Source organism: Hyalella azteca, unplaced genomic scaffold, assembly GCF_000764305.2.
Source record: "Hyalella azteca isolate HAZT.00-mixed unplaced genomic scaffold, Hazt_2.0.2 contig9014, whole genome shotgun sequence".
In the NCBI taxonomy this organism is placed as follows: Eukaryota; Metazoa; Arthropoda; class Malacostraca; order Amphipoda; family Hyalellidae; genus Hyalella; species Hyalella azteca.
The window spans coordinates 320,065-345,360 of NW_025939095.1; the positions used below are offsets into that span (position 1 = coordinate 320,065).

General features: G+C 37.0%; 1 protein-coding gene and 1 long non-coding RNA gene across 2 annotated transcripts; both read right to left on the reverse strand.

Moving 5' to 3' along the window:
- Window positions 1-214: 214 nt before the first annotated feature.
- LOC108670391 (glutamate receptor 2) lies at window positions 215-21,102 on the reverse strand. Its single transcript, XM_047881864.1, has 10 exons — window positions 21,034-21,102; window positions 20,513-20,602; window positions 19,887-20,087; window positions 18,806-18,909; window positions 18,219-18,398; window positions 17,695-17,897; window positions 17,058-17,281; window positions 16,602-16,763; window positions 15,154-15,251; window positions 215-413 (listed from the first exon to the last, which is right to left on the reverse strand). Exons 1-10 carry the CDS (start codon window positions 21,100-21,102, stop codon window positions 215-217), a joined length of 1,530 nt encoding a protein of 509 aa, XP_047737820.1.
- On the reverse strand, window positions 6,042-8,875 carry LOC125178343. The gene is made up of 4 exons (XR_007156867.1): window positions 8,685-8,875; window positions 8,176-8,265; window positions 7,563-7,763; window positions 6,042-6,203 (listed from the first exon to the last, which is right to left on the reverse strand). It is a non-coding gene; the product is annotated as an uncharacterized LOC125178343 (long non-coding RNA).
- Window positions 21,103-25,296: the final 4,194 nt, after the last annotated feature.

Sequence of the window (25,296 nt, forward strand, 5' to 3'; positions counted from 1 at the left end):
TTGCTTATTAGAAAAGTTCACAACGATTTAATGGTTATATTGTCTTGCGTGATGAAGTAATTGACGACTAATTACAGTGTGTCGCAGAACAGAATGCTGCAAACTCTCGTATCAAACGCACTCTTCATAATTCTAAAATTTTGCTAAAGTAATGTCAACATCTGGCAAAGTTTTGTTTATACTCATTTATGAGCTTCATTTTGATGATTTGAATTTATTTAGCTCTACCCAGGAACTTCTCTACGACGAGTACGACGAATGCGATGACGATGCCGACCGCCAGCAGCACGAAGGCCGTGTAAGTCTCGGCCAGCCCCAGCGCAAACAGCTGCTCCGACTCGCACGATTCTGCTGCCTTCTGCCATTTCTTGAAGAGCTTCCGCAGCACTCCGCTCTCCGACATCTTCAGCAATCTGATGACAGATGAAACGATTAATTGTGTAAAACCTTGGTTGGCATGAATAAGTAAAAAACTCCATAGAGGTTATATTGACACAAATAGATAAGTGGTTAGTTCATTCGCACTCAAAAATAAGACCCACGAAATGAAATCGTATGCAAAACTATTCCAATGAATTTTCAATTAATTACAGTAAAATTAGAAGTTTTTTATGAATTTATGAAAATTAGAAGTTTATGAAATTACCTTTTGTTTCCTCATAATTTCAATGATGTAGATCTAATGAACAGGAATTTAAAAGCAAAGACAATACCACAAAAATTCACCATATATTTATAAGAGAAAACGTTTCGGAGTCCAGCTCCATCGTCAGCTCATAACACAAAAATTCTGTTCAGAAAAAGTTCAGTCCTAAAAACACAAATACAATCAATTAGTAAATTAAAATGCGCTGTCAGGTTTCAAAACGGAAAATAAAAAAAGTAAGACATGAAATTAACGCTAGTAAACGGCCTATCTATTTACTATTTCAAGAGGAAAGGAGCTAAAAGCGGCATTCAGACTAGGCTTCTGTTTGAATATATACAGGGATTTTAAAATTCGTAGATCACTAACACCGGATGTGGAAGCTAGAAATTTGAAATCACTATCAGATACAGAGGTGTTGCACTGCTCGGCATGAACACGTACAGCAGAATGAGGTGGATGTGCAATTAGGTTCCCCGTTCAATAACTAGTGCCCTTATGCTCAGCCAGCCTAGTATAGAAATTGAGTGCCGTCATACCGACGTACGCTGATGCGCACTGCGCACAACTATATCTGCAAACTAGTGACGATCGCATAAGAACAGGTAGGGTATCCTTATACCTGAAAAACGAGCTGATTCAAAATTGTTAACTAGCAACAATTGAAGATTTACATCCGGAAGATATTTAGCAAATAAAACTTTAAATTCCTTTTGACATAGTCTCAGATGTGGGGCCAAAGTAGGGAAAAGAACAGTAAACAACTTTCCTATTGCCACACTTGGTTACGACTGCAGTATATTGTTTGGACATAAAATTTTTAATTTGGGCAAACACCAGGTGCAATGAAAAGCCATTTTGTGAAAAGATATGCGCAACAATTCAAATTCAGAGTGCATGACTAGGAAAGTAGAACAAATGCGAAAGCCTCGGTTTATCAATGTTTGGGCCCCATATAACTTGAAACGAAAAGAGCAAAAGCTAAAAAGCTGGTGCTTAAGCCGGTAAATGTCGATTTTCTAAAAACAGCAGTTTGGAAACGGCCATTAGATTTGGCAACTTTGCAATCAAGGAAAGACAAGCTATTGTCTGATTCCAGTTCCATGGTGAATTTGATAGACTTATGTTGGAGATTAAGATAGTCAAAGAAAAGGCCCACATGAGAGGGATGCTTGAAAATCAAAAAGGTATCTTTAACATGTCGGTTATAGAAAATTGGCTTAAAATTAAGAGGAGAATTGCCAACCTTGTGCCTCGTGAAAACACATGAATATATTGCCAATTGTAGGGTCGAGTGGAAGCCCCATGCCCAAACCATGCCAAAGGAATTAAAAGTTTTACTTGCTAAATATCTTCCGGATGTAAATCTCCATGTGTTGTTAGTTAATAATTTTCGAATCGGCTCGTTTTTTAGTTATGAGGATACCCTACCTGTTGTTATGCGATCGTCACTAGTTTACAGCTATAGTTGTGCGCAGTGCGCATCAGCGTACGTCGGTATGACGGCCCGAAATTTCTGTACTAGGCTGGCTGAGCATAGGGGCAATAGTTATTGAACGGGGAACCTACTTGCACATCCACCTCATTCTGCTGTACGTGTTCATGCCGAGAAGAGCAACACCTCTGTATCTGATAGTGATTTCAAAATTCTAGCTTCCACATCCAGTGTTAATGATCTACGAATTTTAGAATCCCTGTATTTATTCAAACAGAAGCCTATAGTCTGAAGTCCGCTTTTAGCTACTTTCCTCTTGAAATAGTAAATAGATAGGCCGGTAACTGGCGTTAATTTCATGTCTTATATATTTATTTTCCGTTTTGAAACATAACAGCGCATTTTAATTTACTAATTGATTGTTTTTGGGTTTCTAAGACTAAACTTTTTCTGAACAGAATTTTTGTGTCATGAACTGACGTTGGAGCTGGACTCCGAAACGATTTCTCTTATAAAGATATGGTGAATTTTTGTAGTATTGTCTTTGCTTTTAAATTCCTGCTTAACTTGCGATACAAGAAAATAATTGATTTTAGATCTAATGAATATTAAATTCTGAGTTTATATTGCTAATTGGTAACCATAAGAGCAATTCAAATTTCTTTTCTTTCTTGAATTCTTAAAAACCATTAAATGATAGTTTTACCTGTATTTTTACCCTATCATCTAAACATTTAAATACTGGCAGGTAAACAAGGTTTTTTTTTTGAAGAGTATCAACCCTAGAAGCTTCATGCAGATTCTTCCTCTTAGACTAAGTGATCTTCTATGACGAAGAAAGAAGCAAGTAATGAATTGAGCTCAGATTTTAATCTCACGCGTAGTTGATCACTGGGTTGGCGGGATAATTTCGGCGCATTGGGAATGCAATAGAAGCCTTGATGACTTTCTCTGGTAAGACGGCCAGTCGGCAGTCCTGTTAAAAAACATTTGGTAGATTAGCTGTTGAATAAGCATTGCTTGAGGCAGTCTGTCGACGGCCGCACATGCCATTAGTAGGTATTCATTTTTAAATGTCATTGACACCGCATTTGGATGCTCCTGACTACTACTCAAAAAATGAATATAATGGACAAATACTTACGTCACACAGTTGACGTAAACCGAAATAATGATAGCGCTGCTATTCTAAAAAGAAATTGATTTTTAAATTGCCCGAGGTTGAGATTAATCAGTAATTTTTAATAGTAACAAGGCTCGTTACATGTATTGTGTTTGGGCATTTATCACCTCAACGAAATTTTAACTTTATATTAGATTTTATTTCACTATAACTTCATTTTTCAGCCTTCAACATAGTTGCTCCACCAGACAATTCACTTTAAACGATGAATGCCAATCTATTTCGATTACATCATACCGATTTATGTAAAATTACTAAGAAATGGAGACCAGATGTAACGCGAGGATTAGACAGTTAAATCAAATTTTCCTCGGATTGAAGTCTACAGATTTACTTGTATACGACTTGCATTTTTACATGTCACACTATCAGATAGCAGGTTTCAGATATTTATTTCTCAAGGACCGCCTTCAGGGCAAATATGAGCTTACGTACTAAGGAAATGATTTGTTATATGCACTCACTGCCAAGTTGCTCATGTAATAATCATAGTCCATGATTGATATATGTTTACGGTCATGAAGGCTCCTCTCGACATTGGCTTCCTCGGTGGCGAGGTTTCGAGGGTCTTTGGTGATTATTTCCCTCCACAAAGCTCGTAGTAATACATCGTTGTCTTCTGCAAACTATATGACGGTAATTGGATTAGATCGCAATTTTTAGTTCTCTGTAAAATATCCTAGAAGTTATACAATTTAATTATTCATGCCGTAGTCTCAGTTCCTACGATGAAAGTTTGCTATGTATTGCTAACATTGCCTCTAAACTTTACTGTTCCCTTCAAATGAAATACATATATATGATTGATATACAAAGAAAAATGGGAAATTCCTAAATTCTCGGAACGTCCCAGGAAAAACCTCAAAGAGAATTTCTGAAGATGAATCTTTGATGAGCCCCAGAGAGAAATCGTCCTTCTTTTCATATATATCTTGTAAAGTTTTGATCGGGAGTTCACTTGTACGCGACAAGAGCATGGCCGTGAGGAAGGACGTGTAGCTCACGTTCAGCAGGACCAAGGCAAAGAGCTCCGTCAGGAGCCAAATCCTGTAGGACCAGCGGTCAGGGGCGCTGCCCCTGTAACCTGGTGGGCGACATCTGTAGTTATGATCAAGTTTTATGCTATATACGATTACCTACTATTGTTTCGAAAATATCAAGAATGGCCTACGTTTACTTTATTGTAGGCACCTTCAATTTCAAGCACCTTCAGGTCCCAGAAGGATTAGTAGAATTTGAAACAAGAGCAAACACCAGGGGCCACGGCTATAAACTAAAAAAACTGCGTTGTGACACATCCATGCGACAACATTCCTTCTCGCTTCGAGTCAGCGACATGTGGAACAGCCTCCCTGATAGCATCGTTGACGCTCCGAGTATGAACATCTTCAAGAATAGACTAGAGTCACTAGACGAAGCTATGCAGGAGCATATGTTCAGTCTTAAAATGCCTAGCAAATTACGGACCAGGCAATAAGTCCAGCAGCTATCTCAATTAATCGTCAGTTATGGAAAGATCGGGTTCCAAAGGCCGGATCCCTTTTGAATCAAGTCACTAAGAATTCAAGAATCGGCAACAGGCCATGGGCCTATTTCTTCAGTGCCGACACTTCTATTCTATTCTTCTATTCTACTGTCTAAGCGACTCACTCTAAGGTATAAATTTTTTAAAAAGTGTGAATATTTTCAACTCTCTTAGCACTTGATACACGAAAAATCAGCGGTAATTCTAGAAAAAGGACGTACAAAACATTTTGCTGAAGTTGGGGGTTCTTAGTTGTATTTTTCAAATAATCGGTTGGCCAGTCCATAAGTTAGGTAGGCTTCACATTTACGGTTTGATCGATATATATATACAGAGAAATTTTTAACAGTTAATTAAACGTTACAAGTGAGTATTTAAGTAGATTGACCCATGTTGCAGAAAATCTGTATGTTGTCAATCAAGCAATCGCTCCAGGTAATGGAAGAATTCATGACTCTGCTGAAAATTTTCATGGTCATCATGGACAGCAAGAGGAGCCCAGCGACGGCAAGCCAGCTCGTCGCAGTGAACTCGCGTGTGTAGTTGGAGCTCGAGGAAAATGACGCTGGCTTCTGGACGATCACCGCCATCCTGTAGGAGGTTGAGATTGTTGTGGAATATTCTCGGCGATTCGGGCTCGAATCGATTTCAGTACTTAATAAACTGCAGTTTTTCATTCAGAAATGCAGGTTTTTGAAAGAAAGAGACATAAATTCTGTCCTCCTTTACTGGGAAGGTCGTTTCAGAATCGAACGATGAATGTCATGCACATGATCTTAAGTGATCATGTTTCTAAAACTTTTAGATAGAGAAGTAACGATTGAAAATTGCCTTCTAGGCAATTTTTGAAGAAGCTAGCAGGTCAACCAGTGCCCTGACCTGCTAGAGTAGAGTGCGCTCGAGAACTCGAAGAACCTCCCTCGCATCAGGTTGACGAGGTAGGGAGAGACGACAACGTCGCGGTCGCCTCGTTGGAGTTGACCGAGTGCGCCGTCCCAGCGACCAGTGGCAGCGTCATAACTTCCCCACAGTCCGTCGTCCGGGGCACGACATTCGGACCAGCAAGTGGTAGGAAATATTGCACGAAACTAAATACTAAACTAAATAGCAAGTAGCATGATTCAATTCACGAGTAGTTGTGTGAAGCTCACGAGTTAGGATTCTTAGATTATGTAGCAGACATATTTTAGTTTTAGAGAAAGTAGGAAATATCCGTGTCGTTTACTCAATTATTTTAAAGTGCATTTAGGTTCAACTTTTTGTCAATCTAAAGAATTTTGTATTGAATAATTGTTAGTTTTTAGATGTACTTAAAGGAAAGATGTTGTTCGAGGCTTGTCCACACATCGCCAGCGAAACCCGCTACTGTAATTGTTCCATCAGGCTGATGTGACGTCATTGAGAACGGAGGATACTGGAATAAAAACCATAAAAGAATCAAGGAGTGAATGAAGAAGTAAGGCACCTATACTTTCGCATTTCTGAAGTAGAGATTCGAAGGAAGCTGCACTCTTACAGAAGCCGAGTCGGGCGCATGCAGTTGCCATGATATTACTTTCGTTCAGTTAGCATGATGATAATACTAGTTGTTCAAGCCGCTGACTGACTTCTGTCAGCCAATTTTACGTTTAATGTTAAGTACATAGATCCCTTAATGGTGGGGTAAAGTTACTAGATCAAACGGCAGCTTCCAGACTTCTGTTTACCGCAAACCCACATTTACCCGCCTCGGTCGGCAAGAGTTTCTTAAGCGTTTGTTTCAACTTCAATGAATTGCATTCTGTACATTTATTCGTAATGTGTTTAAATTGAATGGATTTCCATCGTGCCTTGTGCTTAGTAAAATAAAGAGTTTTTGACTAATAGATATTCTGACTCTGTAACTGATGTTTATAGTAGGGAACCTATTTAATGCACTCTTCCCTATTTCGGTAGCTTGTTTGAAACAATGTGCAGAGAATTAAAAATCTTATTTTAAAAATAATTTTTCGATATCAGCTGCATTTTTTTACTAGTGGATCATTTCAAATTTGATTCCATCGTCGGCTATTATGACGTTATTCCTGTCCCGATGTGATTCAACCTGGTTTAATAATTTGGTTGTGTACGCTGCGCAGCAGCTTGCGCCGGAATGACGTTACGTAACACAAAATTTAGGTTTCTGAACACAATGGCAAAGCCAAAAAGGCAGATTTCTTGACACAGGTTCAAGCCTTTTCAATTTGTTATGTGCCTTCACGCTGAACAGTGCGACTGTGACTGTCTGAACAGTGAATGTATCTGAGAGGGAATCACCTCTAGTGGTGCGGGTTTAAAGGATTTTCAAATCACTGCAAATTTGTAGGAGAAAACCTTGTCTTGATGAGGCGTAAAGTTCATACCGCTTTGAAATTGTAAATAGATAGGTTCATTTGTATATTTTTAGTTGCTTTAGGTTCTAATCTTGTTCCTGTATATTTTGATCATCAATATTGATTTACTTGTATTTTATATTATTTTTCAACTGATGCTTGAGCTAATCTCCGAAGCGTTTTTAGATGTAATAGCATATAATGGATTTACTTGACGTTTTCTTCGTTGCTAAATTATCGGTGAATTTTATGAATGAATGTCTCGAAGTATGCCATTATGAATCGATGTTCAAAGAAAAAACACATTATTTTGTTCCTCCTTCACTGGGAAGATTGTTTCAAAATTACATGTTTGAGCCAAATCTTTAATAGAATTTCGAAGGGAACGAACAACGAGGGAATAGAAGGAAAGCTCGACTCACATCGGCAGATAAGCACCGTACGACGAGTCCGGTTAGGTTGGTACGCCTGGACCAAGGCTCCCGCCTCAACACGTCCAGCTGCTCCCGAATAGGAGGTACCGACACGGCAGTCAGGTACTGGTACACTGCCGGTACCGCGGCACTTGCCCGGTACGCCTCCCAAGCTGAGAATCCAATGTCTTCTGGTACGAAAATCAGCGCCTGTCATCAAAACGCATTCGTATTAATTCTTAGTCATAGGTTTGTAATCTTTTTTAGACATCTCTTTTGACCAAGATTGTTCGCGCGATAGAGATCTGTCAAATGCTGATGGGCGGGAATTTAGTGCTGCAAAGAAAAAATTATTAACAAATCATAAAATATCATTGAGTCCCCAGTCTCAATCAAGTCTTTTAATCCATTAATGTTTTAATTGGAGTGATTCCTCATTAATCGGAAAAAATTGTAATGCATGTTTTGAGCTATGGCGTCATCAGGTGGTTTTAATAGAATAATTGGCGCGTATGATTTTTTGTTATATTATTGGGATTTCATATCAATTTGAACTAATAATCCGTAAAGTAGCATTCGTAGGCGGAGGAATATATGCTACATGAGTGCAATGTTATCTCACTCTGTTATTGAGGGGCCAGGGCAAAACATCTATGGCGTCGGCAAAGTCAGCCCTACGGCACACCACCAGCTTTAGGCCAGTCCAGTCCACCTGCAGTCGAAGCAAACAATGAGAAAATGAGCGGACTTGTGTGAGGTTTTCACACAATTGACAGGGTGTCAAATTAAAGATATAATCATGAAAGTTTTATTTATATTTAGTCAACATGTTTTGAGTTTGATTTGAAGTAAATTTTCTTCCTTGTAATGCGGGCAAAGTTTGGTGGTTAAGAGCCGAATCCCAGAATGCAGTATACGGTAAACAAGAAGTTGAATTTGACGGGTTGAAAGAGCACGTGACGAATGAGTGACGTAGAAATAAAGTACGGCCGGCCAGTCTCAGGATCGGATTAATGTATACTGTAGAAGAAATAAATTTAAATTTTATATCATGCATAAATGCCCAGTTAAGCAAATTATGGTTAAAATATATGATCAAAATATCAATTTGGCACGAAAAACACTACGAACCTGAGGTTCAAATGCCCTGTATTGAGATTACTTTATGACGGAAAAATAATTGGAGGAAAATAGTGGGAATCAGTTTAAGGGGTGGAAAGTTGGACAGGAAAATTAGGACGAACAGTTGAACGTTTGATGCTTTGGAAAATTGAGGTAAAGACTTAAGGGCTAAGGTATGAATAGTGATCTTTGAAGGTGACGTAACACAATAATGCACTTCTATAGCAAAGAACACTAAAAAATTTAATCGATTAATCTGATTTAGAATAATTAATGAATAAATTTATAAAATGAAAGTTAGAATTTGAATTAATTTGAAATTGTAACCTTCAAACTAAGTCCAACTTCCCAACAGATTAAGTGAATGAAATTGATAGAGCAAAAAATGAACAAAATGAAATTCATACGACATTCACACAAACCAAGAAATAGAGAAACAAGTTTATAGCAAGACGGTAGAAATACTTGGACGTTCATGCAAATAAGTTGTCAATCGGTTAAAAATGGCTTTTATAACTGGCAATAGTCAATAATAACTTCAGAAATAGTAATCGATAATTGATTACGATGAGGACTGGCTAAGTCCTCGGCAGAACCCCCAATCAAGACCAAATACTTATTCTCCGAATGAAGCTAGAGAAGCGGATTCAACAACTAGGATAATTAAGTTCATTGCAGATCTTATAAACAAACCCTAGTGTAATAAAACCTTACGGTGAGGAATGATGAATTTCTCACACTTTTATTTCTCACTTGATAATGATTATAAGTTCAGATGAAATTATATAGGCGGCTTTGTCTGAAGATTTGAGTTCTAATTTCCATTACATATTTGTAGCAGGAGACTATAGCTAAAATAGACAATAAATTTTCGTTCATGGGGTGATCACATACATCAGACCGCATACGAATCAATGATTCTTAATTTATTTTCTACTGCGCTCAGCTTGATGGTGTAATGTGCTCGGTCTGATTCAGAATTGTAGAAAAATTCAATTAATTTAATCATTGAGCATCCAAAAGTCTCGGGATGATAGTTATTAATTCATTAGGGACTATAGTTATGAAGATGAAATTTAAAATCCCCGTTTAGTGGAATCCCGTGTTTTGAAATGGAATAAATGAATAATGCTATGCTTTTTCGACCAAAGACTTACAGGGACAACTTTATGGCATACAATAAATTTCTAAGGGGAGAAAACTTCATAACTTGATTGATTGACTCACGTCTTGGTAAGCGTGTAGTTCATGTTGCGACGTGATGACGGTGATGGTCAGCTTCCGAGGGTAACTCGTATAACTGAAATATGACTATAACATCAACCGCATGAAGGTCTGTACATCTTCAACTATGCTGCTGAAAACTACATTATTTACACTAATAACTATTTTCAGTGATTTATAGTTGTTTGACTTTTTGGTGGTTTGTGTTGTGAAACTTTTAATTAACAAGAATATTCAACCGGAGTTTAAGTCAATCAATAAGCTTCCAAAGCCGTTCTAGGAAATCATACTGTATATATCTTGTTGCTATTAACGAATACAAGAGGCATGATATTTATCTGGTACCGCTTTCTCTCGGTCTAGAAGGTTAATCAAAGTCGACAAAACCGTCCACAAATCTTATGCGACTTTTACTCTCATCGATGCGCTTTTTAACACGAACGAGGAAGAATTCTTTCGTCATTTGAATAATTGTCTTCATTACTTTTTTTGATGCGGGATTCTGATGAACTTTTTAAAGTGCATAACAAATTTTACCAACCATAACTAGTGGTTTATGTTTGCATTTCTGTATCAATATCAAAAATCTTTTGATTTATAGGACTATTAAGCTGACTATCAGTGTTGTGAATAATGATGCTCAGACAATCCTTGCGTTACAACAATGCGAACTTATAATACAAAAATTCATTATGATCACAATACTGAACTAACGACCTACGTTAACACATGTTCTGTAGGTGCGAAGTTAACTAATTTCTGCCTTGATATTAAGAACTGCAGTTGACGGGCGATGTCTCCAAACTCATCACTCCCACAGCCTGACGGAGGATAAACAATGTTCAATCATGAGATTTTATTTTATCTAATAACTCAAACTAGCAATAGAAAACAATGATTAAAGTTAGAATGTGAGTTATGTTGTGTATTTACGTTCATGCGTAATTGGTAACACAGAATAGCGATCATGTCTCAAATATTTTCAAAGATTACCAGCGCCTTCGCTATAAGTTCATTTGTGATTAATGCAAGAGTTATGTTTGTTGTAGGGATAGTAACCCAGAATTATAAATCTTTCGAAGCAATTCTTACCTGGTAACGAAAAACACTGAATACACTCATACCTGTTGAATTATTCACAGAATCCATCTGAAGAATTTGGATTCCAAAGAATGAAGAAATTGCAATTATCACTTTAAATAGTTCATCTGCATACATTTTGTGCGAGTACTCGATTATCTAACAATGAACTAAATTGATTAATGGAAAATATCTTAACGGACAGAATAATACGACGGAAATTCCGTGTAATGCACGCAGGAAAGTTTTAAAATAATTTATTGACTTCATTTTATATCAGTGTTTGAATTTCCATCAATATGGAATTAGACATATTTTAGTTCTTAAAACCCAAGACATCCGGGACCCATCAAGAATAAGTGTGAAATTTAATCGGTAATTTTCTCACAGATAGTAAACGTTCCCATGACTGATAGGAAAAAGAGTAATGGGAGCTCAGATAAATATACTCTTTCACCTGCGCCGGCATGCCCGCGAATGACCACTTTTAACATCAGTGAGACAAAGCCAAAGCCGTTCGGTTTGCACATTGCCCATGTCTATTCAAATAATGCAGAACGAATCAATATTGCACGAAATTACTTCAGGCTGAATGACTGCGTAGTGAAGTTAGTTACACTTTTTTGACAGGCCCATAATACACTTTTTGGTATGCCCCTGGGTATGGTCAGGTATTTCTTAAATGAAATTCACGAATAAATTATTCGCGTGAACAAAGGTCTAGCGTTTGCTTGGTTACTTCTTAGATCCACATTTGTCATTTGTTCTGATAAGGTAGTTATTAGCATTAGTATTAATTCAGAAAGGACAAGTCAAGAATTTAGATGCGAATCGATTAAGCATTTTTTAAAAGAAACCGTTTTGAATTTATGTTCTTTACTTAAACAGCAACTTTCGTATCGAAGAAATTCAACTGAGCCTACAACATAAACAGTTAACAAAGAAACAATTTCGTCATTTAGTATGAAATTGTCAATGGGTTTATACAGCTTGAAATAATTTGGATCAGAAAGTGCCACCGCATAGTTTGGAATCAGTAAACAGTACGTAACAATGCTTCAAATAATAATTGAATGTATTATTTCACATGTCCGAAACTGTACATATTATGGTATAAATTCGTTAGGATTATTTCAATACAAGTCAATAAAATACATCTACGACTCCAACTCGTGGTTCGATGAGGCCTTTGTTGAGCCTGTCGACGGGACATTATCCCTAAATTGAGCTTATGCAATGATTGTCCTCTTCATTCGAACAAAATAAGAGTACGTTTATTAAAGATAGATTAAAATGAAAAAACGGCTATAGGCCATAGAAATACATTTCAAATCGTTCATTTGAAATGAATTCATTTCAAATAAAGTTAAGACAATGTACAAGAAAATGAGGACCAAATTAAAAAATTCGGTTTTGATTGGCTATTGAGTTTGTGAGTTGTGGGTTCAAAGCCCTAGCAAGCTGTAAGAATTCTGTTATGTCTAGAAATATTGAGAGGCCGGAATTGACTAATCAGCGCGGACACTAATATTTCTACCATATAATGCAATGTGTAAGTTCATGGCTGCTCAAACTTTACAGCTAGAATTATTCGTCTCAGATGTCCACAACCATTGAACACAAATGATAGTGCATTGCTTTCCTGTAATTGTTAGATGAATCTAGATTAAGTGATTCATTAATTCTCTGAACACAATCATCACCACTTTTAAGATGCAAGAATGAGTCGCAGATGCAATCTTGTTATGAAAGGAACAAATAACATGCAGCAGTGTTGCTTGCTGATATTAACGTAATCAATTGTTACAATTTCTGACGAGTGAATGAAGACAAGTTTTATTCCACTCCAGGTAGCATCATGAAGTTTGAGTGGGCATGCTAATTGTTTTTTTTTTCGCCCCACAAAAAATTCAATTCTCCCAGCTGAATTTTCAAGCTATAGAATAATCTGAGTCTAGTCTTGTACCCTTCTGCATGGTCTGAATATGCTCTACGAATCTGAGTTTTCGGATCTACTTCGACACCTGACGAACTACATACACTAAATATCTGGATGCAATCGGATCAGCGTTAATCTTACATATTTTGCAATAATTATCGACCCTCTTAGCTTCCAACAACTATGGCAGAATCTTAGCTTCATGGCATAATAATACTTATTCACTTTATCACTCTGGAGAATCCATTTAAAGTTGATTAGTTTTCCTTGACTGGAACTTCTCTACGACGAGTACGACGCAGGCGACGATCATGCCGATCGCCAGCAGCACGAAGGCCGTGTAAGTCTCGGCCAGCCCCAGCGCAAACAGCTGCTCCGACTCGCACGCTTCTGCTGCCTTCTGCCATTTCTTGAAGATCTTCCGCAGCACTCCGCTCTCCGACATCTTCAGCAATCTGATGGCAGATTAATCGACTAAACATGGGAAACGACAGCTAAGTTAAACAATAGTTTATTAAGTTTACAAGAGAAATTTTTATTTGCAATTTTCAAGAGCATCTGTTAACAAATTGTGGATTCATCCCTCCTATTAAATTGATCCCATAGACCTAATACCTGGTCCAAAAGCTGCCCCACCGTCATCGGAATGAAGATTCAATGATTTTCAGAACTGTATGTATGTATGTGTTATGTAGTGTTTAATTTTGATTGGATAGATTATAAATTAATTTTCGTTTGCTTGATTGGCTGATCTCCTTACGAGAGATAACTAAAACGTGTGATTACTGTGAATGACAAAATTGTTTGCGTTGATAGGGCAACATGGGGCATCACGCCCCCCCCCTTTTTAAACTAAATTTTTGATGAAGTTTTAATTGATACGAAGTGGTTCTTTGTTTTGTTTAAAGGTACAACTAATGAGGATGAATATGATGTGAATTAGACGCCTATAGAGTTATTCAATTTTTAATGAAACACTATTTTGTAATAAGTGTCAAAATGGGCCCATTGCCCACCCCTGGGGCAATGGGCCCATGGGCTTGGGGCAAGGCGCCCACCCTTGGTCCCTTTACCACAATTGCATATTTTTCGTTTAAAAATGATAAAACAACACTTTACTGTTAAAAATAAGAAAAATGTAATAAAAAATATGACATTCATTCATTTATTAACAACTCAAAAAATCATATCCTTAACATGAAAAAAATATATTCTTGGCTTAAAAAATCTATCACTGACGTGAAAAAAAATATTTCATTGACATAAAAATATATATCCTTGACTTGAAAAAAATATCCTTGCGATAAAAAATTCGTCCTTGACATGAAAAAATGTATCCTTGACTAGAAAAAAATATATTTAGTTGATCACAAAAAAAAAATTCATTTTAGTTTCGTCCATAATCCAGATATTATGTGCAGAGAATTCGTACCTAATCGTGATTTCAGCTAACACCATAAAACTCCAACTTTTGGCTCATTGGTGTTGACTGAAATCAACTTTTGGCAAGGCAAGAGTCAATAACTCGATAAGGGGTCACAAATACGCATAACTAGAAACTAAACCTGCTGCCTTGAGGCGGCAAATAAAAAAATCATGCAATATGAAGTGTAATTTGTAATTAAAAAAACTATTCATAGTTTTGAAAAAGGTCATTGAGACAAATCTAATCATGTATAACACAAGACTTCACTATAGGCGCTTTGCCCCGTGACACGCGTGGGCCCGTTGCCTCACTAGGTATCATTTCAATTTATATCGTGTCAACATTTTATTTTAAAAGCTAATAGTCTAAAATTGATCTCAAAATTATCCCTATAAATATTACTTTCAAAATTTAAGTCACAGTAATTTCAAGAGCTTCATCTACAGTAATCGAAAACAGTTTTATTTTGCAGCAAAAAATTTTTATCTGGGCTAAAACAGTTATTCACAAATAACTTAATAACGCAAACACTTAATAAAACGTAAATCCGTACACTTCATCCCAGTGAAACTGTCGACCGGCGGTAGAGAACACGGACCAATATCTGCCATACTTAGTGAGAAACCCGCTATGGACCCATGACCCGCAGTGGGCTCGCTGCCCCATGTTACCCTATATCGGTGTCACTAAAACGAAGAGATTTTAAATAAAATTATTTGTAAATTTTAATATGATTTGATATGGTATGTATAATTTTGCAAGGTGAAGAAGTATTTACATAGTCTATTGAGCCTAGATAGCAAACTTACACGTAGTTTATGATTTGGTTGGCAGGATGTTGTCGCCTCAGCGGGAAGGAAGTTGAAGACATAATAACCATTTCAGGCAAGACAGCCAGATGGCAGTCCTGTTAAGAAAAAACTATCTGAGACATTCATCAGCAGACATCGAGCGTTTGATAAACTCCTCCCACGTATCATTTGTCTGGATAAAATTTACTTACGAATAATACCTCTGAAGTGAAATGACAACCGGATAGAATTTTTATATTCGATTGAGATTAATTTATAGTAATGAAAACTAAACTGTACACTATATTGAACAACTGGAGGAAACGTCAAATTGACTCTAGATAATTATTTTAAAACGAATTAAAGCAGTTAATAATAATATCTACGTAATATAAAGTAGATAGATTTCGCTATAAATAAATTTGTCGAATTAGACTTAATAATATATGCGGGAGTGAAGCGTGATCCAGAGTTTTCTTGATATTATAAAATCGAACGTAGATTGTGCGAATAAGTTGAGTATGACTGAAAGATTATAAAAGATTGGTAGCAGTATTTGGCTTCACCAGGAGACAAGGATAACATAACATAGGAAAGAGTTCGTTTATATCAGCCATGGGTTTTGTCTTCTGGCAAGGCTTTATTGTGCACGACGCCTGTATAAATGAGGATCATAAAATGTGCGCCTAAAAGGGTTGTTCTTCTGTTGTAGCCGATACAGAAGTACGATCTGCAGCTAGCGCCGTAGCCGTAAGTGGCGGTCACGGCTTGTCCGTAGTCGTTAGTGGCGGTCACGGCTTGTCCGTAGTCGTAAGTGGCGGTCACGGCTTGTCCGTAGTCGTAAGTGGCGGTCACGGCTTGTCCGTAGTCGTAAGTGGCGGTCACGGCTTGTCCGTAGCCGCAAGTGGCGGTCACGGCTTGTCCATAGTCGTAAGTGGCGGTCACGCGTCGTATTTGTGTAGGGCATACGTCAACACTACGGCTGACAGGTAATCGGGAGACATGGCGAGATGCAAACGAATCCTTCATGACGATTATTGAGTCGATTATTGAATAATTCAGGTATTGCGCGCCGCGCAATAATGAATAAGTCTCAATAACATTTGGGCTGGTATCTTGGCATTATAGAGCTCAAAATCGATAGGAACGTTCTTAAAGTTTAATTTAGTTTGCTTTATTTGAATGACAGCTCCTATTGCTGTAGCGCTTGTAGCTACAATTCATATAGCGCTTGAAGCGATGTTAAACTTCAATCGATGTTTCGATAACATTCAATGTATCAAGTTCTTCTTAATTAGACATAATTTAATATAGGCAGATTAAAGTTTCTTATTAGATTCGTTTACTCCGACCCAAAGTTGAACGTCACACCGGCTGCCTGCCGAAAACATTGTTTAACCGAGATATATTATCTTCGAAGGAATAGAGTTATGTACATTCCGTATTAATTTATCACCTTCACTTACCGCCAAATTGTTCATGTAATAATCATAGTCCATGATTGAAATATGTTTACGGTCGTGAAGGCTTCTCTCGACGTTGGCTTTCTCGGATGCGAGGTTTCGAGGGTCTTTGGAGATCATTTCCCTCCACAAACCTCGTAACAATACATCGTTGTCTTCTGCAAACTGAAACATAAACCGGACTTTTACGCATATTGTTTTGGCCATCAGCAAATTATACTCATACATAAGCTAACTAAATGTACGCCACTTCGTGTCAAACCCACAAAGAATCTAAAGTCAATGGCGGTATACTTAAATGTTTAAGAGTTTGTTAGCACTTCTATTTTCCATCCCAAATATTCCAGACAGCGTTTACAACTAACTTGAACCGGATAATTATTTACTAGTCTGGTTTCATTCAAATGATCGTTATTCAACGACTTCTAAATTATCCGACAATCACTTTGAAAAAGCTACCTTGAAGAGAATTACAGTGGAAGAATCTTTGACGAGCCCCAGAGAGAAATCGTCCTTCTTGTCGTATATATCTTGCAAAGTTTTGATTGGGAGTTCACTTGTATGCGACAAGAGCATGGCCGTGAGGAAGGACGTGTAGCCCACGTTCAGCAGGACCACGGCGAAGAGCGCCGTCAGGAGCCAAATCCTGTAGGACCAGCGGTCAGGGGCGCTGCCCCTGTAACCTGGTGGGCGACATCTGTTATTTAGTTGCTAACAAGTTTTATGAAATATTTATGTATTTTGGTTTTATCAGTATCAAGACTAATGCACAATTTATTTTAATGTCAGTATACATTAAATATTCATTATCTACGCGGGTGTTCAAATTTTGCTTGATATGCTTATGTACTAGTGAATTCAAAATTACTCAATTATATGGTGCGTCGATTTGGGATGTTTCAATTAAAAAAATTATTGATTATAAGTTAAATGAACCTAAATAACTTTAAATCGAAATTGAAATTTTAAATTCGCAAGGACTCCGTGCTTGTTGCATCCATTTACTCCAATACCTGCAGCATAGATTTGTATGCTATTTTATCCGATGGCAGATGTATACATTCGAGATCATTTAAATTTAACTGTATTGACTCACCCATGTTGCAGAAAATCTGTACGTTTTCAATGAAGCAATCGCTCCAAGTGCGGGACGACTGCATGAAATTGCTGAAGATTTTCATGGTCATCACTGACAACAGGAAAAGACCGGCGACGACGAGCCAGCTCGTCTCGGTGAACTCTCGAGTGTAGTTGGAGCTTGAGGAGAATGACTCGGGCTTCTGGACGATCACCGCCATCCTGCGGAGAGTGGTGATCGTTGTGGGATATTTCGAGAGATATGGAACGAAAATTATTCGAATATTGAACATTAAATTATCATACGTGTTTGTCATCGACGGGAGCAGTACGAAATGAAGCAATTTACAAAAACCACGGAGCGGAGTAGATGTTTCGGCGGGAATTATGGATTAGGACTCAGGTTAAAGGGAACGAACTGTGACTACCATTTTTGTCTAAGAAAACCATACAAGTATCCTTTTGAGACAAAGGCTTTCACTGAAAATTCAACAAAACCATTTTAAGAAAATATGCCCTGACGTGCTTTTTCTGTGCCCTTACCTGCTAGAGTAGAGCGGGCTCGAGAACTCGAAGAACTTCCTCCTTATCAGGTTCACGAGGAAGGGAGAGACGACAACGTCGCGGTCGCCTCGTTGGAGTTGACCGAGTGCGCCGTCCCAGCGACCAGTGGCAGCGTCGTAATTTCCCCACAACCCGTCGTCCGGGGCACGACATTCGGATCTGAAAAATTACCTCGCAAAGATGTCTGTCGTTAAAGTTGCTTGAAGCTTGCAAATAATAAGTAAAATTATGATATTTTAAACAGTGTGTCGCAGCTCGTTTTTGCATCAATTTAATTACTACAAAATCCCACGCATTTTTAAATTCGATATATTACGATATATACAAAATGCTTGGAAATACAAGCTTTAGCAAAAGCCTCTCATGATCTAATAATAAATATTAATTTCGAACAAAGAAGATTATCATTAAAAATTCATAAATTCACTCTATATCACTGAATCATACCAAAGAATGGATAAACGATTCGGCTTCCAGTTAGGTTTAACATGTTCACCGCTCATTCAGAGCAATGTAGTCTGATATTTTATAAGAACCAAGCAATACTGCACTGTCGAGCGTGATACCTGAAAGAAAGGTGTTTTTCGAGGCTTGCCCAAACGTCACCAGCGAACCCCGATACTGTAATAGTTCCATCTGGCATAGGTGACGTCAGGGAGAACGGAGGATACTGCAGACCATGAAAGGGCAGTAAAATGAATTTAAAACAGTTATTATTTCTTCTATCACAGAATGAGAGATGTGAAGCGGGCCGCTGCAACCAAATTTTGTTAAACCTAACGAATTGACTTGCATTATAACGCAAATGTGGCGTTATAATGCATTTGGTGCAGGGCCACTACAAAAAACAGCTCACATGTTGCTATGCAGTTTCTTGAGCTGCAACGTTGACCTTGATTAAAAAATTAGTGAGCTAAACTTAGCTTACTTATGAAATTGATTCACAGGGTGTCTTTGACTTCTAAGATTATTCAGACCGCCTAAATTCTCGGAGATTATATCTATTATCATGCTTATTGTATTATTTTGGGTCAAACGTGTAAAACATACTATTAATTCAAGTCGATCACCCAATTGGACTCATGATTGAGGACTTACACAGAAACTCATTGATAAATTTTGATCACTGGTTTAATTTGAAACAGAATTTTGCTTAGTTTCTATGCTCGTTATAGGTAACATGCTCTGAAGATACATTTACCTGCGTTGTGACACAAATGTAATGTTTAAAAGCCATCCACTGGGCCGGGGCCTAATCAATCAGCAATCTGTGAACTCAGATGTTTCAAAACAATTCCTTGATGACTTTCCCCTTGTGGTAATGGAACTCTAATGGGTTGAGTGATGTTGCGACCACGCTATCTTCTAACCCTTTTTTTATCAACTAATGCGAAATGGAAGCTCACTTACCAGCGATAAGGCTCAGGTGTTCAAATGCTAGTTTAATCATCATCTGTATAAGCGTCAATAGCTGAAGTTCAGTGCGTAATGTCAAAGGAAGACTTAGACTACTTACCTTATCGCTGCGATCAAGAGTCGGCTGAAAAATCACAAGTACATTTGTTGACTAGTATGCAAAGTATTTGCTACTGCCGACGCACCGACAGAAGAATATGAAATGGGCTTTGTATGAATAAATCAACTTACGTCCCCAGATAAACATCGCATGACGAGACCGGTTAGGTTGGTACGCCTGGACCAGGGCTCCCGCCTCAACACGTCCAGCTGCTCCTGAAGAGGAGGTACCGACACGGCAGTCAGGTACTGGTACACTGCCGGTACCGCGGCACTAGCTCGGTACGCCTCCCAAGCTGAGAATTCAATGTCTTCTGGTACGAGGATGAGCGCCTGTCATCAGAACGCATTCGCATTAGGTCTAAGTCACAGGTTTGTTATCTTCTTTAGATATTTCTTTCGACCAAGATTGTTCGCGCGATAGAGATCTGATTAAATACTGCTACTGAGGGAATTTAGGGCGATAAAGAAAAAATTATAAACAAATCTTAAAATATCATTGGGTCTCTAGTCTCAATCGAGTCTTTTAATCCATTAATGTTCTAATTGGAGTGCCTCCTTATTAATCGAAAAAAATGTAAATGCATGCTTTAAAGTTAAACGAATGGCGTTTTCAGGTAGTTTTAATTAATAGAATCGTAGCCTCGAATGATTATGTGTTATATTATTGGGATGTCACATTGATTTGAGCTGATAATCCGGATAGTAGCATTTGTAGGCGGATGAGTAAATGCTACACGAGTGCAATGTTTTCTCACTCTGTTATTGAGAGGCCAGGGCAAGACGTCTATGACGCCGGCCAAGTCAGCCCTACGGCACACCACCAGCCTTAGGCCGGTCCAGTCCCTCTGCAGTGAAAAGGTATAGACCGCTCATTAACACTTTGAAAAAGATCTGGCATCCAGAAGATTATCATTAATTCAAATAGTCTTAAAGAAAGACTAGAACATACGTCTGTTAGTCTAGTATCAAATAACAGTGCCTGATTTACACACACGTATACTCAAAGGATTGACAGCCATTGTGTACATTTCTATCTTGAATATCGAGATGAATCCTGACTTAGCTGTAGTATGTTTTGTATTCCAAGAATTATTTACAACTTAAATTTCATTTGGTTATAATTGAAACAATTGCAAGTGATAATTTGATCCTTTTTCTTGTCTTCCAGAGGAAAATTAAAGAAATGATTATTATAGATATAACAAATATCTTCGAACAATTCCTACTATGAATTGTCTGTTTCAAAACACAAATTCCTTTTGATTAAATGACTCACATCTTTGTATGCGTGTAGACTATCCTGGGATGTGACAATTGTGGTGACCAGCTTACGCAGTATACCCATGTTTCTAAAGAATGACAAAGAACATAATTTTGATAGTTTTTACAGCCTCGCAAGCAGTTAGCATCCTGTGCTACTGCTGTCTATTAAGTAATTTCTCTGCAAGTTTCTTTCGCCGGTTCCAAATGGCGGTTTCGTGGTTAGTGCTGCTGTACGTGACATGAAATAAATAAATTCTACAATAAATGATCGATGTGCAAATTCAGCAGTTCCAAGATGATATACATTGATCTAGTTTTTCTAATAAAATAAAATTGAAGGTTAGCCCTGCGTTGCCTATTCATGATTATTCCTGGAATTTATAGAAGCTGTAAACCCAAATTTTATACAAAAGTCAGGACTTCAATTTCAATCTTGTTTCAAAATTTGAAAAATATATTTTGGATCTGTGCAATTTAATATACATCTACTAATTGAAAAAAATTATATAGTCCTTTCCTCCAATCCTTTCTTATTTTCACACTAAGATGGATTTTCTTGCCCAGGTAATAATCGTATATACGATAAACATCCTGGATACGCGCCCAAACATCCCCTATAGATTTGTGGTGCTAGACTTCAAACACATTCACAAACGAAATTTGAAAATCGCTATAAGATGCTTGTTATTTGTCTTCATTTTAATTTTCTAGTACTTATTGGTTTAGTCTGATGAATATCAATAACTACATGTATTTTTCAAGCAACAATAATATTTAACGTGTTCTATTAATGGGATAAGACTTTATTACTACAACTCTTATTGCAGGATTACTTATAGTTGGATTTTTAGTATACGTTAATGATTGAAATTTGTTTTAATATATTGAATTTTTAATATACGAGAAAGCGTATGGGTAGTTTTATATATTTTATGACAAACAGTGTATATGGAAGAATTGAGTCATTTTAGAATAAAATATTTTAGAAAGTATTAGTTCTACCATCTCTGCAGATTACGAAAGTAGGTTGGCTCACCTAGAAGAATCTCCTTTTCTCATTGAGAAGCTAAAAAATCCTTGTTTTGGTATTAAGTACTTCAGTTGGTGGGCTAGGTCTTCAAATTCATCGCCACCACGTCCTGAAAATTAAACTTTATTCAAAATAATTGAGATATGCATTGGAAATCAACGCTTGTATGCTACTAGATGCAAAATCTCGAGCTTACCGAAATTGTTCATTTAAGTAACTTGAATCATATGACTGTTTCCGTAGATTAAATGAGACAATATTTATCTCTTGGCTCCCCGAGGTTTTCCTTTACGTCAACAGTTAGTAACTTTTGACGTGTGATATAAGCTCATGATATTAAGACAAATATTATTTTAGTTGAGAAGCAAAAATATTTGAAATTGACACTCAATTTTATTTTGACCACATACCTGATGAATTACTCACGAAATCCATTTCTAACCTTTCAATCCCAGAAAATGAGGCAAAATCAATGATCAGGTTCGTTAGTTGCTGAACATTCATTTTGATTCTCAAACTTAATTTCGATGAAAAATATTAAGATAGAAAACGATTAGTGAGGTTTAAAAGTGAATGTGATAACCAATTCATATTTTTTAAAACCATTTTACAGCTTATCATGGTATTTTTTGTCAGTTTTCCTCCGAATAATTTTAGTCCTTTGTTGAAAAAGACATTAGCAGACGTCTATGCAATTAGTATCTAAAAGACTGGTAATTATAGTTGCAATCTCAAGTCAAAGGGACAATGACATGACAACTTTTGGATTTGAAATAGCTGACACCTGAAAGATCAGTCTAAGGTATTTACTAGGCACTTGATTTACGGAATTTTGGCATAGTTTAGATTTGGACGCGCAGAACTTGGACGCTTGATGGTAACGTCCGAGGAAGTTCATAAATGTGAAGACCTTCTTTCTACCTTCCCCCAAGTGAACAAAGCTCACCATTGTTAAGGACCCACCCAAGAACATGCACACGCATGTTCGTTAACAATTTATGAGCCATGCATAAATAGCCATGAGGCTGCGAAACGCTATTTTCTACGTAGAATGCTTGCGATTAAGTTTCAAACAAACTTAGTCCTGGCTAAACTGCTCTTAAAGAATGCTAAGCGTTTTCTAATAGTCAGTTTGATCACATGCAATTTAGTGCACCGTGAAATTTGAACGAATGGGAGATTTTGTACGGCGTTCCTGATCTTACATTATATAGTGAACAAACACTGGAATGGCTTTCTTTGAGCTGAAGACTCCAGGTTTTCATTTTATTCTGGAGATTAAACTAAAGTTACGCGTTCTCATTTAAAAATGATTAAGCATAATTACAAAATACAAGTAAAACGACTGAATATTTTTATTGTTATTTTTAATATAAAATTTCCTCCGATCAACTAAAATGGATTTCAATGGTAATGTCATCACATTCATGTTTGAATGAATGCTCTGCAGCAGAATTTGCTGAAACACAGAAAATATTCCAAGACAGTAACGCTTAGTCATTTGACTGGGGAAAATTGCCATACAAAGAAAATCATGCGTACAGCTCGCTTTCCACAATCATCATTGAAATGTTTTCAATCATCTCAAATAAATAAAAATTTATTGGATTACCGAAAAAACTCATAGATGGGAATTTTAATTACGTTTGATTAAAATTGACTTCGGTATTTATACGGTAATCCTTTGGTAATTTATTCATTATGAGCATTGTATCACAATACTTGATTCAATTTCTCATTTACCTTCAGTGTGAGTTTATTAGAAATAACTTCACTGCAATGAATAAACTCAAGCTTCATTCCGTGTTGTCGAAAATTAGAATGTAATGGGAGAAAAATACGATAAATATTATTTACTACGTCATACTCTCACTGTTGAAACTGAGTGGACGAATTTTTTTTTGCTGTAGAGATCTTATCAGTTCATCAATAACTGATCATGATAAATTGTACAATAGCGATAAGTACTGTATATTTCATATCGTGTGGTAACTATATTGAATGATTCGATACGACGTTAATCAATTTTTTACCAATAATCCAGTACCCAGTTACTTCCGTATAAAACTTTGCGCACGACATATATGTTCAAGTTTAAAAGCCTTTCCATACTTTAATCGATAAAAACATCGTCGTTATATTTCAGAACTGCGGAATAATTGATGTCACATAATAAAAGAACAGCCATTTGCCCTTGCCCAAGTTCCTAAATAATCCTTAAACCACAAAGAGTTGCGATGGCTATCATTATTTTTAATTCGACCATTCATTAAAGCATGAATAAAACCTGCGATATCGCCACAAAGCCATCAAGATCATTTAAAAGCAATCAATTACTGAATGTGTAAGCTTCTAAACATTAATCTCGGGTTCGACCTCAAGTCGCGCTCTTTGTAGCTTCAAAACACATGACTTTGTTGCGTGGTGTGATCTTAGTTTATTTTTCATTGCGTAATTACACGCTCTTGACCACTGGCGGCCGCCCACAAAGCATACAAGAAATTCTATCGCTAACGGAAGGCTTTGCGTTCTCTTTTGTGCTTAATGCGGATTATCCATTAATGCAGAGGATGAATTTCAATGCAAACCTTCATTTATAACCCAAACAAAGTTAGGAATAATTTTGTGCTCCTTTATTGACGTCTAGATGCAGTTAGACTGAGAAGAAAGTCACTTAATTATGCTACTCTCTTCTAGCCTTCGTTTCATTAGAAGCTATAATGCTCCAGAAAATGTCTGCTACTAATGGATCCCAACTTTAATGCGAGTGAAAATTGCACGGTAGGACAAATACACAGTTGAGAATTAAATACAAGTAAAAATCTAATCATTACACCCTGAAATAATGCAAACGAACACCGATCCTTTCTTTATTGTGTTTCACACTAAATTACAAATAATTGGCATAAATTATACAACGCATCCTAAAATGCGTCCTTGATCGTTTTCTTGGCAAAATACGAACGCTGAATCGTTCTCTTGAACGACATTATTACCTTATGTACGATATGATGCTTTTTGAAGCATAAAATATTTTTTTCGGTATTTTCATCTATCTAAGGGGCCGGGCATATTTTTTTCTGTTCTAGTATTATGTAAGCAATCTAGAACATTGTCATTATTTGTTGTTAGGGATCAGTTCATTTGTCACTTTATTGAGCAAAAAATTTCTAAGCATTGATTTAGAAATTAAATTCATTACAGTTTTCTAATTCGTAAGTCGCCTCGACACACCCAATTCGATCC

What these genes read in the sequence shown, in the direction of transcription:
- LOC108670391 (XM_047881864.1), bottom strand. Translation starts at nt 21,102, where the DNA reads ATGGGTATACTGCGTAAGCTGGTCACCACAATTGTCACATCCCAGGAT. An exon ending in TGCGATGTTTATCTGGGGAC is followed by an intron (nt 18,910 to 19,886) that starts GTAAGTTGATTT and finishes CATGGTCTGCAG; the next exon opens with TATCCTCCGTTCTCCCTGAC. An exon ending in CCACTGTAATTCTCTTCAAG is followed by an intron (nt 16,764 to 17,057) that starts GTAGCTTTTTCA and finishes TTTATGTTTCAG; the next exon opens with TTTGCAGAAGACAACGATGT.